Raw genomic sequence first — 16,283 nt, forward strand, 5'->3', positions numbered from 1 at the left:
ACGGGACTAGATAGGCCCATGGGTCTGATCCAGGGTGGTGGGGGTGGGGGGCAGGAGAGCGGGCTAGCTGAACCCGTGGGTCTAAACTAACCGCAGTGCGCCTAAAAGAAAAGTGTTAACTCTCGATATAGGAGATGTGCAAGGCACCCAGACTCCCAATTTCACTGGTATTTGGGCCCTGCTTTGAGGAGCACAGTGTGAATGTAATTTTAACAGCGTGTTAACCTGTGGAACTGCCAGCCACAGGATTGTTGTTAATGCAGAATCTCTCCATGATTTTCCCTGCAGGGTCATTCAGAGACTGACGTCCCCTCTCGACCATGTGCAGACCCATCTCCTTCTTCCCCCTCCTCCTCATTCTCCTCCCTGGGGTCTCCACTCATTGTCACACGGCCACAGCTGAGGAGTGTGAGGAGCACACGGCTTTTGTTCCTGGGCACAATCTCGCAGGAGAGGGCATCGACGTGACCACGCTGGGTAGGAAAGGGGCCTACTTGGTGGACAGCAGCCGCTGGCAGCGCCAGGATGGGACCTGCACCCTGTGTCTGAACTCACTGCTGGAGGGGCAGCTGCAGAGGCTGCCGCTGGCCGTGGCAGACTGGAGGGAGAAGGTCTCATGCCGCAGGAAGCTCTCCAGCACTGTGAAGGAGTCAGCCTTGGGCATGGTCCGTGCGGCGGGCGCCGTGGTACAGAATGACTGGAAGGTGGGGCTGGAGGTGGAGGTGAAGCCCAGCGCCAACGCCCAGGTGACGCTGGCCGGCTCGCACTCCAAACTGGCAGAGTTCAGCACGGAGAAGTCTCAGCAAGACAAGTACAGCTTCACCAGCCACGAGGTGTCCTGCGCATACTATACGTAAGGGGCAGGGGAGGGGCAGGAGGGAGAGGGAGACTAGAGGTAGGGGTTAGCGTGGAGATTAGAGGTTGTGTGCTGGGTGCCGGTGAAGGCTGAGGGTGAGGGGCACGGTCAGGGGGTGGTTGTTCCTGAAGGCTGACGGTGAGAGGGAATGTCAGGGTGTGACAGCTTGGGTCAAAGAGACCCCCTTGGGCCTGCCACCTGATGTGCCGAGACTACTTCTAAGCCTGTTTTCCCTGGCACCTTGGGACGCCAGTACCCTGCCTGGTTGAGCCAGACACGTCTGGTCTGAACCACGAGCCCCACAAGCTGCAGGCTTAACTGAAAACGGCTTAAGAAGTGCTCCTGTCTCTAGCACCCAGACACCCAGCTCCCAATGGGATCCAAACCCCAAATAATTCCATTTTACTCTGTATAAAGCTTATACAGGGTAAACTCATAAATTGTCCGCCCTCTATCAAACTGATAGAGAGATATGCACAGCTGTTTGCTCCCCCAGGTATAAATTAGTTGCTCTGGGTTAATTAAGAAGCAGAGTGATTTTATTAAATATAAAAAGTAGGATTTAAGTGATTCCAAGTAATAACAGACAGAACAAAGTAAATTACCAATCAAAATAAAACAAAAACACGCAAGTCTAAGCCTAATAAAGTAGGAAACTAAATGCAGGTAAATCTCACCCTCAGAGATATTCCAATAAGCTTATTTCACAGTGTGATGGGGTTGGGACTCACCACCGCAGCGCCTCCCGCTGGTTACTCCAGGAATTAGCTCAGTCCAGTGGAGCATCCTCTCCTGGTAGGGTCCCGCCCGTTGTTTCACCCTCGGTTGGCATCTGAGCCCGTGTCATTCTCCTGCTCGCAGCATCCTCTTCCGGACCACTGCCCTCCTGCAATGCCCCTTAGTCCATCCACACCCCCTTCCGGGGGGGGGGGTCAATCAGCTGCCTCTCTGGACCCTGGCCGATGTGAGCAACTGCACCCCCAAAGTCACACCCCTCTTGGCAGGGGGTTGGTGCAGCCCTAGACGGCCCCACTCTCGTCGGCCGGGTGTAAGGCCAGGGAGAAGGGGGGGACCCCGGCCCGCCCACTACTCTGGGTCCCAACCCAGGGACCCTCTAGTGGCAGCTTCCCTGCCCTCCTTCTCTCCCTCCATCTGTCCCTGTGCCGCTTCCCCTTCGGCCCCTCGCACCCACTAGGCCCTTCCCCTCAGGGCCTGCAGCCTGGCAGACACCGGGCTGGAGTTCCCTTCTGCTCCCCTGGGCCTGCCCAGCACTGTGCCGTGCTGTCCCAGGTACTAGGCTCCCAGGTCTGGGGCCAGACCTTCCCCTCTCGAAGGCCTGGGACAGACTGCCTGCTCCCTTCCTGGGCATCCTTCTTATAGGGCTGAGCCTGGCCCTGATTGGCTGTCTCCAATCTGGGCCCTGATTGGCTCCCAGTAAGCCCTTTTCTTATTGGCTGCCTGTCTGCGCAGGTCCACTGGCCTGCTGCAGCCTAAATTCTCAAGGAGTGGGGCAAGCGCCCCACTACACACAGACTAGACTCCTTCCTAGTCTGGGTCCAGCGATCACTCACACCCCTGTAGTTACTGTCCTTCGTTCCAGGTTCTTTCAGGCAGCTCCTTGGGGAGGAGAGGCTCTCTTGTGAGCCAGCCGAAGACAAAACGGAGGGGTTTTCAGGGCCTTTTATCTTCTCTCTCTTGTGGGTGGAAACTCCTTTGTTCTCCTGTGCAAAATCACAACAACAAGATGGAGTCTGTGGCCACCTGGGCAAGTCACATGTCTATGGATGATTCAGCTTTTTCAGGCCTATGCCATTGTTTACATGTTAGTTTGAATGTTCTCAGGGAAGCTCAGATGTGGATTGGCATCTCCCAAAGTCCATTGTTAGCTAAGTACTCCCAACTACTTGAATAACCCCTTCACACTATATTGACTAAATCTGCCTTACGTACTTCCTATTGCAAACACTTTAAATACAAGCATAGAGCCAACACTCATAACTTCAGATATAAAAATGATACATGCATACAAATAGAATGAATACATTCAGTAGATCATAACCTTTGCAAAGATATGTTACATGGCATATCTAGCATAAAACATATTCCAGTTATGTCATATTTACACTCATAAGCATATTTCTATAAAGCATTATTGGGTGCAATGTCACACAGGGGTTGGTGCTGGTGAAGGCTGGGGGTGAGGAGGAAGGACAGGGAGTGGTGCTGGTGAAGGATGGGGGTGAGGGAGAAGGTGAGCAATTGGGTCTCAGTGAAGGCTGAGATTGAGGGGCAAGGTCAGGGTTGGGTGTGGGTGAAGGCTGGGGGTGAGGGTGAAGATCAATCATTGGTTGCTTGTGAAGTCTCAGTTGAGAGTGATTAGTAGAAGTTCCAGAGATTGATTCCCCTCACTACTGAAAACGTATACCTTATTTTCACTCTTAATTTGTGTAGCTTCAACCTCCAGCCATTGGATCTTGTTACATGGTTATTACTCAAACCGTCTTGGTATGACACAAATGTGTGGATGTAGCAACAAAGCATTTACAAATACACATCAGCCTTGGCCATCTTTAAGCATTTAAGGAATAGGAAGATTATCAGCAGGAAACATAAGTGTTAGACCAATCTTCTGGAGAACATTTCCCAACCATCCATGTTCTCCTTCAAGCCGAGCCAACAAAGATAGGTCCGTGGTGCAAGCTTTTTAAAGGTTTTTATTTTAATAGGGACTTTCCTAGATTCCCTTGTGGGGTAGTTTGACACCAAGTTTTTTCTTGCAAAGTTTCTGGTTAAAGAAATCTTCACTTTGAGGAGATTGTTTGTGGCTCTCCATAGCATAGTCACAGATAACATACTTGCTGGCTAGTTTACCCATGGAGCAAAAGACTTTTAGATCTACAATCTGCCACTGAGCACGTTTACGACCAGCACTTAAAGTTTTATATCAACTCTCCTATGCAGAGCACGAACCCTCAAAGTACTGACACCAGCCAACCGGCCCTATGAAGCAAGCTGGGCTCAGTTTGGCCCGTGATTTAGGAGCTAGCCCTCAGTTGATGAGCTGGCAAGATCAGAGCTAGTTAGTAAAACCTGCTGGGTGTCCTGGGGCTTGATTAGGAGGACTGACCCCAGCTGTGGTGGTCAAGCAGGGAGGACACTACTTAAACAGAGCTGGGAACCTAGTGGAAGCAGAGACCCAAGACAGAGGAACAAGGTGAGTTCCTGATGAGGAGGAAGATCCAGTTGTTTGGAAGTGGCAGTGGCCAGAAAGCAGAGCTGTAGGTTACCTCCTGGAGAGGAGAGGAGAGGAGAGGAGCCCTGAGCCAGGGGCGGTGAGAACCCAGATGTGATAGGACTGGAGCCCATGAAAGCCAGAAGGTTAGTTTAAGTGGTACTTGGACACCCAGCAGGAAAAAGTCCAGTGTGGGTCAGTACCCAGACAAGGGGGATGAACTGAGTCCCCTAGAGCTGAACCCTGCCAGGGGACTTGTCCGGAGAGTTGAGACACAGAAGACCCAGCGAGGGTGTCCGGGGAAGAGACCAGCTGGGATATATCACTGCAGCTGAGACAGTAGCCTCCAGAGGCAAAGTCCCCTGCAATGCCGTGCCCAGGCATGAGGGGGCGCCCTCAAGGTGAGGGTGCACGTTTGCAGAAATGTACTTACTTCTTTCACAAGGTAGACTAACCGCAAATAGTCTAAGCCACCAGGAACGACTAGGAAAGGACTAGCTAATAAAACAGAAAATATCTCAATGCCACTATATAAATCCATGGTAGGCCCATGCTGTGTGCAGTTGTGGTTGCCCCATCTCAAAAAAGATTTCTTACAAATGGAAACGGTCCAGAGGTATGGAACCGCTTCCATAGGAGGAAAGATTAAAAAGACCGTTCCGCTCAGAAAAGAGACGACTGAAGGGAGATAGGACAGAGGCCTATAAAATTATGACTGGTCTGGAGAAAGTGAATGGGGAAGGGTTATTTACCCCTTCACATAATACAAGAACCAGGGGTCACCCGTGGAAATTAATAGGCAGCAGGTTTCAAACAAACAAAAGGAAGTACTTCTTCACACAACGCACAGTCAACCTGTGGAACTCGTTGCCGGGGCATGTTGTGAAGGCCGAGAAGCAGGAGGCCACAACAAGCGGGAGAATGCTCAGACTCTGGTTTGGTGAGGCCTGGGAAGACAAAGTGAAAACTTGGTTGTGTGGACTTTTGCACGGACTTGAAACTGTATTTTGAATGTTTGTTCATTGACAACCAGAGGAGGGATAGGAATGGACAGAGGTGCTCATTGAGTTTCTTGAACTGTCCCAGAGGGAAAACCGAGTCAGGCTGCCAGGCGCATGATTGTAGGCCATGGGGGGAGGGGGGAGTTACAAGCAATGAGATCACAAGCGTATAATATACATTATTATGTTCTCCAAGCGTCCTGTGTAACCTGTGTAAAAATAATTGAATCTCGTGTCAGTTCAGTAAAGATGCAGGCAAGATACAAGACTAAACTACCATGGGAAGCAAACTTTTGGTCATGAGCTCTTCAGTCTAGCAGAGAAAGGTCTAACATGATCCTGTGGCTGGAAGTTGAAGATAGACAAATTCAGATGGGAAATAAGGTGTGATTTTTGTAACAGTGACAGGCTTAATCACTGGAACGATTTACCAAGGGCTGTGGTGGATTCTCCATCATGGCCAATTTTTAAATCGAGCTGGATGTTTTTTCTTAGGCACTGGTTCAAACAGGAATTCATTCAGGGCAGTTCTCTGGCCTGTGTTATCCAGGAGGTCAGACTAGATGACCAGAATGGGCCCTTCTGGACTTAGAGTCTTTGGATCTATAACACTGAGCTCTACCCCCACAAAAGACCAATGTCCGACGGTACGTCACATGGTGGCCATTTCTCTCTCCCAGGTTCCGCGTTACCCACAAACCTCCGCTCACCAGCCATTTCACCCGGGCCTTGAGGGACCTCCCGGAGGATTACACCCACAGCTCACGCCTCGAGTACCGTCAGCTGATCAACACCTACGGCACCCACTACGTGTCCCAGCTGCAGCTGGGGGGCCGGGTGCGGGACGTGACGGCTGTGAGGGTCTGCGAGGCGGCGCTGGACGGGGTGACGGCTGACGAGGTCAAGGACTGTCTGAGCCTGGAGGCCTCCGTCAGCATCGGGGGCGGGAAGGGCAAGGCCGAGGCGGCCTTCAGCCAGTGTGAGGAGCAGAAGAAGAAGCAGAACTTCAAGCGGAGCTTCCATGAGACCTACAGTGAGCGTCACACTGAGGTGACGGGCGGCAACAGCCACACCGACCTGCTGTTCTCTGAGGGGCAGGACGCCGAGGTTTTCTCGGCCTGGATGGAGAGCCTCAAAGCCAGCCCCGGCCTGGTGTCCTACTCGCTGCACCCCATCCACACCTTGGTGAGGCAGAGCAACCCCAAGCGGGAGGCGCTGAGGCAGGCGGTGAGCGAGTATGTCACCGAGAGGGCCCTGTGGAGGAATTGCACCCACAGCTGCCCCCCGGGGACCCGGCGCAGCGCCCATGACTCCTGCTCCTGCGTCTGCCCCGGGGACGGCTCCACCAACACCATGTGCTGCTCGCGGGAGCGCGGCCTGGGGAAACTGACGGTGACGGTGGAGCGGGCCAGCGGCCTGTGGGGCGACTACACCAGCGGCACCGACGCCTACGTCAAGGTCTCCTTCCAGGACCGGGAGGTGCGGACAGCAACCGTGTGGAACACGGACAACCCGGTCTGGGGCGTCCACCTGGACCTGGGGCACGTGCGGGTGGCGGAGACCAGCCAGCTCCGCCTCCAGGTCTGGGACGAGGACAACAAGTACGACGACGACCTGCTGGGGACGTGCGACGAGCCGCTGCGCTCTGGAGAGGGTCGCCTGCGGGTCTGCTACCTGAACCACGGCCGGCTGGACTTCCGGTACAGCCTGGTGTGTGGTCCCAGCCTGGGCGGGCCCCACTGCTTGGACTACGTCCCCCAGGGCCCTGGGAACTACAGAGCGGCCCAGGGTTAGCTCAGAGGGACGTTCCAGGACAAGCAATTCGCCCCACCTCGCCCCTGCAGCCAGGGGTCTTCCCTCTCCTCCAGGGGCCATCTGCTGTGACCTCATTTCACCAGCAGCTGGGTGGGCTCTGTCTCACGGGGGGTGACGGGGCTCAGCGGGTAGCAATGGAGGGGTGAGAGCGTGAGCTTCTCACACCATAAAGAAAATGGAGAGCTGACTCAGCCGCCCTGGTGTGTCGCTGTGCAAATCCCCTGCCCTAGCCCTGGGCCCTCAGCTCCCCACTGACCCCCGAGTCCCTCCTTCTCCCCCTATTCTACCCCCAGTGCCCCTCCCCCATTTCTTCCCCCACTCCCTACTGGCCCTCCCACCCCTAGGGTGACCAGATGTCCCGATTTTATAGGGACAGTCCCGATTCTTGGGTCTTTTTCTTATATAGGCTCCTATTACCCCCCCCACCCCGTCCCGATTTTTCACATTTGCTGTCTGGTCACCCTACCCACCCCACCAATGAAAAATTCCTTCCTGAACCCCAGATCCCAGCCCACAAACGGGGGACAAGGAGACAGGTTTGCCCCCCCCCAATCGCAGCACACACTCGGGGATGGGGGGGACTCAGGTCCCCCCAGTTCTTGGCACACACATGGGGGTGGGGGGCTCGGGTCCCCCCAGTTCTTGGCACACACATGGGGGTGGGGGGGCTCGGGTCCCCCCAGTTCTTGGCACACACATGGGGTTGGGGGGCTTGGGTCCCCCCTGTTCTTGGCACACACATGGGGGTGGGGAGAGGGGCTCAGCTGCCCACAGATTCTGCCACAAGCACGTATAGGGCGGGCTCGCCCCCCAGCCCCGATCTTGGCACTGCCGGGGGGAGGTGGGGGGCGGCCGGGAGAAAGGCTCAGCCCCGCCCCGTGTCTAAACCCTCCCACTCTCCCTACCCCTTGCTCAGTGTCCCCATAGCCCCGCCCCTCCCCATAGCCCCGCCCCCTCCCCTGGGGGCGGCTTGGCCGGGTGTCATTCATTTTCTTTTCTCCCCCCCCCCCCCCCCCCGGGCTGGGCCCGCCCCTGCCCCCGCCCGCTGACGTTGCCCCGAAATAAATTTCAGGCCTTTGGCTGAAGCAGCCGCGAGTCAGATGCTTTGGTGTCGTGCTCGGATTTCTGCCACCCGCGGGCTGGAGCTGCCCTTGCCTGGGTCCAGGGCGGGGGCCACAGCACTGCCCCGGGGGGTGCCCCAGCGCCCACAAATACAGCCCGGCTCCCCAGCAGGTCCTTGGCTTTGAATAGAACCCAGGAGTCCTGGCTCCCAGCTCCCCTGCTCTAACCACTCAACCCCACTCCCCTCCCAGAGCCAGGGAGAGAACCCAGGAGTCCTGGCTCCCAGCCCCCCCTGCTCCAACCCACCAGACCCCACTCCTCTCCCAGAGCTGGGGAGAGAACCCAGGAGTCCTGGCTCCCAGCTCCCCCACTCTAACCACTCAACCCCACTTCCCTCCCAGCACCAGGGAGAGAACCACAGAGTCCTGGCTCCCAGCTGCCCCGCTCTAACCACTCAACCCCACTCCCCTCCCGGAGCTGGGGAGAGAACCCAGGAGTCCTGGCTCCCAGCTCCCCCGCTCTAACCACTCAACCCCACTTCCCTCCCAGCACCAGGGAGAGAACCACGGAGTCCTGGCTCCCAGCTGCCCCACTCTAACCACTCAACCCCACTCCCCTCCCAGAGCTGGGGAGAGAACCCAGGAGTCCAGGCTCCCAGCTCCCCCGCTCTAACCACTCAACCCCACTTCCCTCCCAGCACCAGGGAGAGAACCACGGAGTCCTGGCTCCCAGCTGCCCCTCCTCTAACCACTCAACCCCACTCCCCTCCCAGAGCTGGGGAGAGAACCCAGGAGTCCTGGCTCCCAGCCCCTAGACTCCACTTTGGATTGACACTGGGATCAAGATCCAGCCATCTCCCCCTCGCTCCAGTCCAGGGAAAGTCCCTCTTTCTCCCAGCGCTGACATCTGTGCCTGGCATGGGTGGAGCGGCCCCTGGAAACTCCGCGGCTCCCATACAGGCTGGAGCGGGCAGCTCCGGGAGTCACTCGGCACTGGGAGCCGCGGGGGCAGGCAGCAGCCAGTGGCCAGGGAACGTGCCCCGATCCCCAGCTGGGAGCCCTACGCTTTGCTCGCCCAGGTAACCTGTGGGCAGGGAGCCCAGGGGGACGGGATGGGCAGGGGGGCCAGAGGGAGGGAGTGGCTGGTATGCAGGGGTCTGTGTGGGTGGGTGGGTGGGTGGGGGAGCATCGTACCCCAGTGCCCATGCTGGTGCTTCCCAGGGCTCTCTGGATGGCTGTTCCGTGGTGCCCCGCTCCAGAGGTGGCTGCATCCCGGAGCTGGGCGAGCTGTCCCTGTGCAGTGTTGTGTGTGCGGCTATTATTCAACTGCCCCACTCCAGAGCTGGCTGCATCTCAGTATCGAGCGAGGGATCCTGGCACATACAGCAATTTAGGATGTAAGATGTGAAGGGATGTCAGGACAAGGGCATCTGTCCATCTGTCTCTCTGTCCCTGTTGCCCCCTGCTGGAGGGAATCAGGTGCTCTGTGTGTGTGTGTGTGGGGGGGGAGAGAGAGAGAGAGAGAGAGAGAGAGAGAGACCAATGTGAACTACCCCCTCCCCCGCATGTGTCTCACGTCCCCTACTACACACAACTAAACCCAGTGCACCCTAGCGGACAGAATCAGAACTGCCAGCCTGTGTGTGTCATAGCCCCTATACTGTTCACACCCAGCAGCAATTCTCCTTTAGGTTCGGAGGGCAAGGTGGGGCAGGTTACAGCATAGATGTACTGCAGATGTCTCATCTCAGATCCACGGAGGGTTGTAGCAGCATGGAGGCTGCTGTGATGCTGTTAGGATGTGATGTGCCTGTGGAACTGCCTGCCACTGGATTGTAGTTAATGAAGGCTCTCTCTGTTCTCTCCCTCCAGGGAGGATCAGAGACCAGGTGAGGGATCCTATCACACTAGCCATGCCCAGTTCCGGTGCCTTCATCCCTCTCCTCCTCCTCTTCCTTCTCCCGGGGGTCTCCCCCTACTGCTACACGGGCAAAGCTGAGGTGTGCGATGAGAACATGGCCTTTGTGCCTGCACACAACCTGGTGGGGGAGGGCATCGACATCACCACGCTGGAGTGGACAGGGGCCTACCTGGTGGACACCAGCTTATGGCGCGGCCCAAACGGCACCTGCAGCCTGTGCCGGAACCCGCTGCAGGGGGGGCAGCTGCAGAGGGTGCCTCTGCCCGTGGTCGACTGGAGGGTCCACAGCTGGTGCAACCGGGACCTCAGCAGCTCGGTGGCAGAGTCAGCCGTGGACGTGGCCCGGGCAATAGCATCGGATGTGAAAAATGACTGGAAGTTGGAGCTGGGGCTGCCGGATGAGTCCCCAGTCCTGGCCCTGGGGGGGTCCCAATCCCGGCTCGCTGGTTATGCCTACCAGAAGGAGCTGCAGGACAAGTACATGTTCATACGCCACGAGGTGTCTTGTGTGTATTACAGGTGAGAATCCCCTGCAGCGCCCCCTGCTGGCCCCTGCCCTGCTCCCTGCAGCCCAATGCCCCCTCCTGGCCCCCTGCCCTGCTCTCTGGAGCACAGCGCCCCCTGCTGGGCCCTGCCTGCTCCCCGCAGCCCAATGCCCCCTGCTGGCCCCCGTCCTGCTCCCTAGAGCACAGTGCCCCCTGCTGGCCCCTGCCTGCTCCCCGCAGCCCAATGCCCCCTGCTGGGCCCCCACCCTGCTCCCTGCAGCCCAGTGCCCCCTGCTGGCCCCTGCCTGCTCCCCGCAGCCCAATGCCCCCTGCTGGCCCCCTGCCCTGCTCCCCGCAGCACAGCGCCCCCTGCTGGCCCCCACCCTGCTCCCCGCAGCACAGCGCCCCCTGCTGTCCCCTGCCCTGCTCCCCGCAGCCCAATGCCCCCTGCTGGCCCCTGCCCTGCTCCCCGCAGCCCAGTGCCCCCTGCTGGTCCCTGCCTGCTCCCCGCAGCCCAATGCCCCCTGCTGGCCCCCGTCCTGCTCCCTGCAGCACAGCGCCCCCTGCTGGCCCCCGCCCTGCTCCCCGCAGCACAGTGCCCCCTGCTGGCCCCTGCCCTGCTCCCTGCAGCACAGCACCTCCAGCACTGCATTGAGGCGATAAGGTTAGCACTGACTGCTAGGGATGCCACAGAGTGGACACCGGGGAAGGTGGGGCTACTTTTTCAAGGGGAAAGGTGCCAGGGATCTCTCTGGTTGGCTCCTAACTCCTCTTTCCCCTCTGGCCAGGTTGAGGCTCCCCCAAGACCCCCCACTGACGCCCCACTTCTCCCAGGCCCTGAGCCGCCTCCCACCCAGCTACGACTCAGCAGCATACCAGCCCCTCCTGGCCACGTACGGCACCCACTACGTTAGCCAGGCAGCACTGGGGGGGCGCGTGCGGCAGCTGACGGCCGCCCAGACCTGCCGGGCGGTATTGGACGAGCTGACGGCTTCCGACATCAAGGAGTGCCTGGCCTCACAGTTCTCACTGAACCTGGGCTTGAGGGCACTTTCCTCAAACTCTAAGTGCCGTGAGGGGAGCAGCCGCTGGCACAAGTGGCGCTCCCAGGCAGCCTACATGGAGCACCGCGCCGAGGTGACGGGCGGCCACGGCCACGCCGACCTGCTCTTCTCCAGCAAGCAAGACGCTGGGGTCTTCTCGGCTTGGATGGAGAGCCTCAAAACCAGCCCCGGCCTGGTCTCCTACTCCCTGACGCCCATCCACACCTTGGTGGAGCCAGACGACCCCAGGCGGGAGGCGCTGAGGCAGGCAGTGAAGGAGTACGTGGCTGAGCGGGGACGGAGGAGGAGTTGCCCTCGAAGCTGCCCAGAGGGGGGCCAGGCCGACCCCCGGGACCCCTGCAAATGCTACTGCTTCAGCAACCCCCTCACCAACTCCATGTGCTGCTCACTCCAGCGGGGCACGGCCCGGCTGAAGGTCCATGTGCTGCGGGCCAAAGACCTGTGGGGGGACCCCACGTCCGACACCGATGCCTACGTCAGGTTCTTGTTCCAAGGCCGACGGCTGCGGACGGGCTCCATTGAGGAAGATAACGACCCCATCTGGTTCAAAGACCTGGACTTTGGACCGGTGACGCTGCCGGCGCTGCCCAAAATGGAAACAGAAGTGTGGGACAGTGACCCATGGGACGATGACCTCCTAGGCCGCTGCTACACTTACCTTGAGGTTGGCAGGGATGTCAGGCATATCTGCCACCTCGCACATGGCCACTTGCAGTTTTCCTACACGCTGGAGTGCGGGCCCAACCTGGGGGGCACCAATTGCCATGAGTACGTGCCTGCGAGAGGCTGAGGGGAGAGAACCCAGGAGTCCTGACTCCCAGCCCCCCTGCTTTAACCCCACTACTCCCCACTCCCCTCCCTGATCTGGGGAGAGAACCCAGGAGTCCTGACTCCCAGCCCCCCTGCTTTAACCCACTACTCCCCACTCTCCTCCCTGATCTGGGGAGAGAACCCAGGTGTCCTGGCTCCCAACCCCTGCTGTTCTAAGCCACTAGCTCCCACTCCCCTCCCAGAACTGGGGAGAAAACTCAGGAGTCCTGGCTCCCAGCCCCCCTGCTCTAACCCACCAGCCCCCACTCCCCTTCCCAGAGCTGGGGATGGAACCCAGGAGTCCTGGCTCCCAGCCCCCACTGCTGTAACCCACTATCCTCCTCTCCCCTCCCAGAGCTGGGATCCGAAACCAGGGATCCCAGTTCCAAGTCTCACGAGGAAAAAGAAAAAGGCGGTGCTGTCTTTGAAACCGGGCCTGAAACAAGCCCAACCCATCTCGGGGTGGGGGGGCGAGGTTATACAAATTCCATTATTTTATTTTTTTAGTAGTTCTAGTTTTGCTGCCTACAACATGAAGTTACACATTAAAAACAATAACCGTGCGCGGACGTCCATTATTAAGAAAAGAGGTCATCCTCTCGCTCGCCACCCTCCGCGGTCGCCGTTGCCTCGTTGTGGGACGTTCCCGTGTGGAACCATCGAAGCATCTTCCGGCGCGGGACGAGAAAACGGAGCATAGGATGCGGCGAGTGGGCGGGATTTTCTTAATTGAACGGGAAGCTCAGAGGCGTCTCAAATTCTGATGACGGGCATCAGTCACCGAAACCGCGCCTACCACCATCTTTAAAGTACAACGTGTAGGGTGACCAGATGTCCCTATTTTATAGGGACAGGCCCAAGATTCAGGGCTTTTTCTTATATAGGCGCCTAGCAACCCCCAGCCCGACTTTTCCCATTTGCTATCGGGTCACCCTACGCTTTGTGCTGAAGTCCCCTAGCACACGAACGAAAGACGCTGCCACTCTCAAAAAATTAAAGCAAAGCCCAATTCCACTTATTAGAGGTGGACTTGACCACATCTGGTCCCCTGTGGTGCCTCCTCCCGGGAACGCCCTCCCCAGCCCTACGGGGGGCCCCGCACGCTGCTGCTCTGGCGCCGCCCTGGTGGCTGGGAATGTCCCGACCAGGCTTAGTCCCTGTCAAGTATTAAACTAGGGGTCGCACCCTTCAGTGCTGCTGGCGTTTGAGTTCATTGCACCAGCGCTCCCTGTGCCCCCCTCCCTGCAACTCCCCCCCCATTTCCCAGGGGCTCTGTGTGCCCCCCGTCTTCCCCCCATGCTGGGGACTCTGTGGGCCCCCCATTCCCCTCCCCCCATTCTGGGGGCTCTGAGGGTTCCCATTCCCCCTTCCCCCATGCTGGGGGCTTTATCGCCCCCCATTGTCCCCCTCCCTCATGCTCTATGGGCCTCCATTGCTCCCCTCCCCCCATATAGGGGCTCTGTGGGCCCCTCCATTGGCCCCTCCCCCCATACCAGGGGCTCTGTAGGCCCCCCATTCCACCTCCCACTATGCCAAGGGCTCTGTGTGCCCCCCATTGCTCCCCTTCTCATGTCTTTTCTTCCTCCCACAGAGCTCCATGGGTCCGGGCGTTGACATTTTAAATGCCAGAGGGACACGGGGGAAGAGATGACTGGGCCCTTCTGAGATGCTGGCAGGGGTTAATCTGGCTCCAGGATGGGGCACTGACTGACTCTAGTGGGGTGGGGAAAGGGATCTTTCCCCTCTCAGCGGTGCTGGCTCCAACCCAGCCCCAGAGCTGGGGTGGGGAATGGGGTCTTTCCCCTCTAGGGGGCGCCGGCTCCTATCTTAATCCAACAGCCACACGCCATTCTCCACCCAAGGGGTGTGTGAGATGCAGCTGCCTCTGGGGTGGAGTAGAGGGGACCTGTCAGGGTATGGCCATTTCCTTCCCATTTCAAAGGGGACCACACAGTCCACATCAAAGCCCCCAGCTTTGTGTGGGGCCAGGGCTGGGCTGCAGACGCAGGCAGGATGCTGCGGCCTCTGGGGCCTGACTCTTTGTGGCCACATGACTCACGGGCTGCTGGTAAACTTGTGAACGGAGGCAGCACCAGGATGTGGCCAGAAGCCCCCTCCCGCCAGCAGACAGCCCTCCGCAGCTCCCGTCCCTCCCAGTGGGGCGCGTGAGAATCGAGACCACAGAGGTCAGCGCAGCTCTGGGGGCAGAGCCACATCAGAGCACGGCTGAGCCCTGTGCAAAGGGAAACGAGCAACGAGTTGGATTGTTTTACAGCTGGGGAAATTGAGGCACAGAGAGGGCGGGGGTAAGCCAAGCAGCGAGCTGGGGATAGAACCCAGGAGTCCTGGCTTCCAGTCCCACCCCGCCCAACTCTAGCCCCTAGACCGCACTCCCCTCCCAGAGCCCAGGATGGAACCCAGGAGTCCTGTTTACCTGCCCTCCACCAACCCACTAGAGCCTACTCCCCTCCCAGTGCCGAGGAGGGCACTCTAGTGGGTAAACCTGTGTGGCCTTGTGCGACAGACACAGAAGGAAGGAAGGACACTGGGAGCCTTTGCAATGGAAACTAGGTTATGGAGACCTTTACTGTGCTAGTAAGCCCTGCTCCCTTCCCAGATCCAGCCCCAGAGCTGTGGGGCTGGTTGGGAACAGGACATGTGGCCTTCCTCCTCTAGGGGGCGCCGGCTCCACTCCGGCCCTAGGGTACGGGACAGGCCGGCTGAGATGGGTGGGGAATGGGCCCCTTCCCTGCATTTCCACCCGGCTGTCACCTGGTAGGGCCTTGTCTTCTCCCCACAGGCCCAGCAAGGGCCGATGAGGATTTATGAACCGGCCCCTCGCACAGCTCTGCCCTGATCTCTCTTGCAGAGACAGTATCCCAGTCTAATGCAAGGGGCTCAGAGCTCGCGTCAGAGGTTCCGTCGCCGCTGGGTTGACCAGCGCTCCCCAGAGCCAGCTGCAGGGCTCAAACGTTATCTTACTGGTGGGTGACCCTAGCAGATAAAGCTGGAACAGAATTTCACTGGATCCAAAGTGGGCCAGGTGCTAGGACCAGCTGCCCGCCAGCAGACACCCCCATTGTTCCTCCATCAGCTGCAGGCACGGCAGGGTTTAGCCGTAAATCGCTATGGCAGATATTAAGCTTTTCACCCATGGAACCTCGGCACGTGTCCTGTTCCCTTGCTTTTGCCTAGCTTCCGTGAGGGCAGCCGCGGCTGAGCAAGCCGGGCCTAGTCCTGGTGGCACCTCCTGGCTCGGATGTTCATGATTGAGAAGGAGAATGGAATGGGGAATGAACTGATCAAATCTCGGGGGTTGGAAACGAGGCCGGACTGATGGACAAAATGAGGAGTGGGGGCTATTTTGGCCACTGCCCCCTTTCCAGGATGAAGAGAGAGCCAGGTGGACAGATGGGAGCCACCGGCACCATCTCCTGGGATCCACCATGACATCATTGGGCCTTCAGTGTCCTGGGTCTAGGAGCTGAGGTGGGGTCAGGCGAGACAGAGGGACCCAGGTGATGTTGCCACCTCCGCTGGCTCCGGCTGAGTTCCAGACCCATCCCGGGAGGTGAGACATGAACTTCCCGCCCCCTCCCCCATGCTCTTCTTTTCCTTCTACCCTTCTTTTTTCCTGTCTCCCTGAGAAGAGTCGGGCTTAGCTGGCCAAGGCAGAATCTTTGGTTACCAACCCTCCAGGATTGGCCCGGCGTTTCCAGGAATTGAAGGTGAAAGTTCAATGAAAGATTATGTTGTGATGAAACCTCCACGAATCCGTCCAAACAAAACTACCCACCTGTCGCTGGGGGGACCAGTTTGCCTGGGCTTGTGTTCCTCCAATCAGGAGGCTATGAGGGAGAGTCAATGGTTGCTGCGTTTTTCTTCCCCCTTTGTGCGTGTTCGTCTTGTTGGTTGTTGGGATAAATGAAGGTGGGGGGGAGCTCTCTTTTATGGACACTCAGCTAGGCAGTTAGCTATGAAGTCCCTCTTGGTGGATGTTCTCTGCTTGCTTTACCTGTAAATGGTTAACAAAGCCCC

At 58.3% G+C, this 16,283-nt stretch overlaps 2 protein-coding genes across 2 annotated transcripts; both read left to right on the forward strand.

Annotated features, from left to right (window-relative positions):
• Positions 1–320: 320 nt before the first annotated feature.
• Positions 321–8,342, forward strand: LOC123368124 (perforin-1-like). The gene is made up of 4 exons (XM_045012645.1): positions 321–853; positions 5,770–6,841; positions 8,050–8,063; positions 8,294–8,342. The coding sequence occupies exons 1-4, from the start codon at positions 321–323 to the stop codon at positions 8,340–8,342; spliced, it is 1,668 nt and encodes a 555-aa protein (XP_044868580.1).
• Positions 8,343–8,918: 576 nt separating this feature from the next.
• On the forward strand, positions 8,919–12,337 carry LOC123368125 (perforin-1-like). The gene is made up of 3 exons (XM_045012646.1): positions 8,919–9,044; positions 9,838–10,405; positions 11,160–12,337. Exons 2-3 carry the CDS (start codon positions 9,879–9,881, stop codon positions 12,223–12,225), a joined length of 1,593 nt encoding a protein of 530 aa, XP_044868581.1. The 5' UTR covers positions 8,919–9,044; positions 9,838–9,878; the 3' UTR covers positions 12,226–12,337.
• Positions 12,338–16,283: the final 3,946 nt, after the last annotated feature.

Source organism: Mauremys mutica, chromosome 4, assembly GCF_020497125.1.
Source record: "Mauremys mutica isolate MM-2020 ecotype Southern chromosome 4, ASM2049712v1, whole genome shotgun sequence".
Lineage (NCBI taxonomy): Eukaryota > Metazoa > Chordata > Testudines > Geoemydidae > Mauremys > Mauremys mutica.

Bases quoted from the DNA above. Each gene is read 5' to 3' on its own strand.
- LOC123368125 (XM_045012646.1), top strand. From the start codon at position 9,879: ATGCCCAGTTCCGGTGCCTTCATCCCTCTCCTCCTCCTCTTCCTTCTC. The intron at 10,406-11,159 runs GTGAGAATCCCC...CCCTCTGGCCAG, and splicing joins GTGTCTTGTGTGTATTACAG to GTTGAGGCTCCCCCAAGACC.
- LOC123368124 (XM_045012645.1), top strand. From the start codon at position 321: ATGTGCAGACCCATCTCCTTCTTCCCCCTCCTCCTCATTCTCCTCCCT. The intron at 854-5,769 runs GTAAGGGGCAGG...TCTCTCTCCCAG, and splicing joins GTGTCCTGCGCATACTATAC to GTTCCGCGTTACCCACAAAC.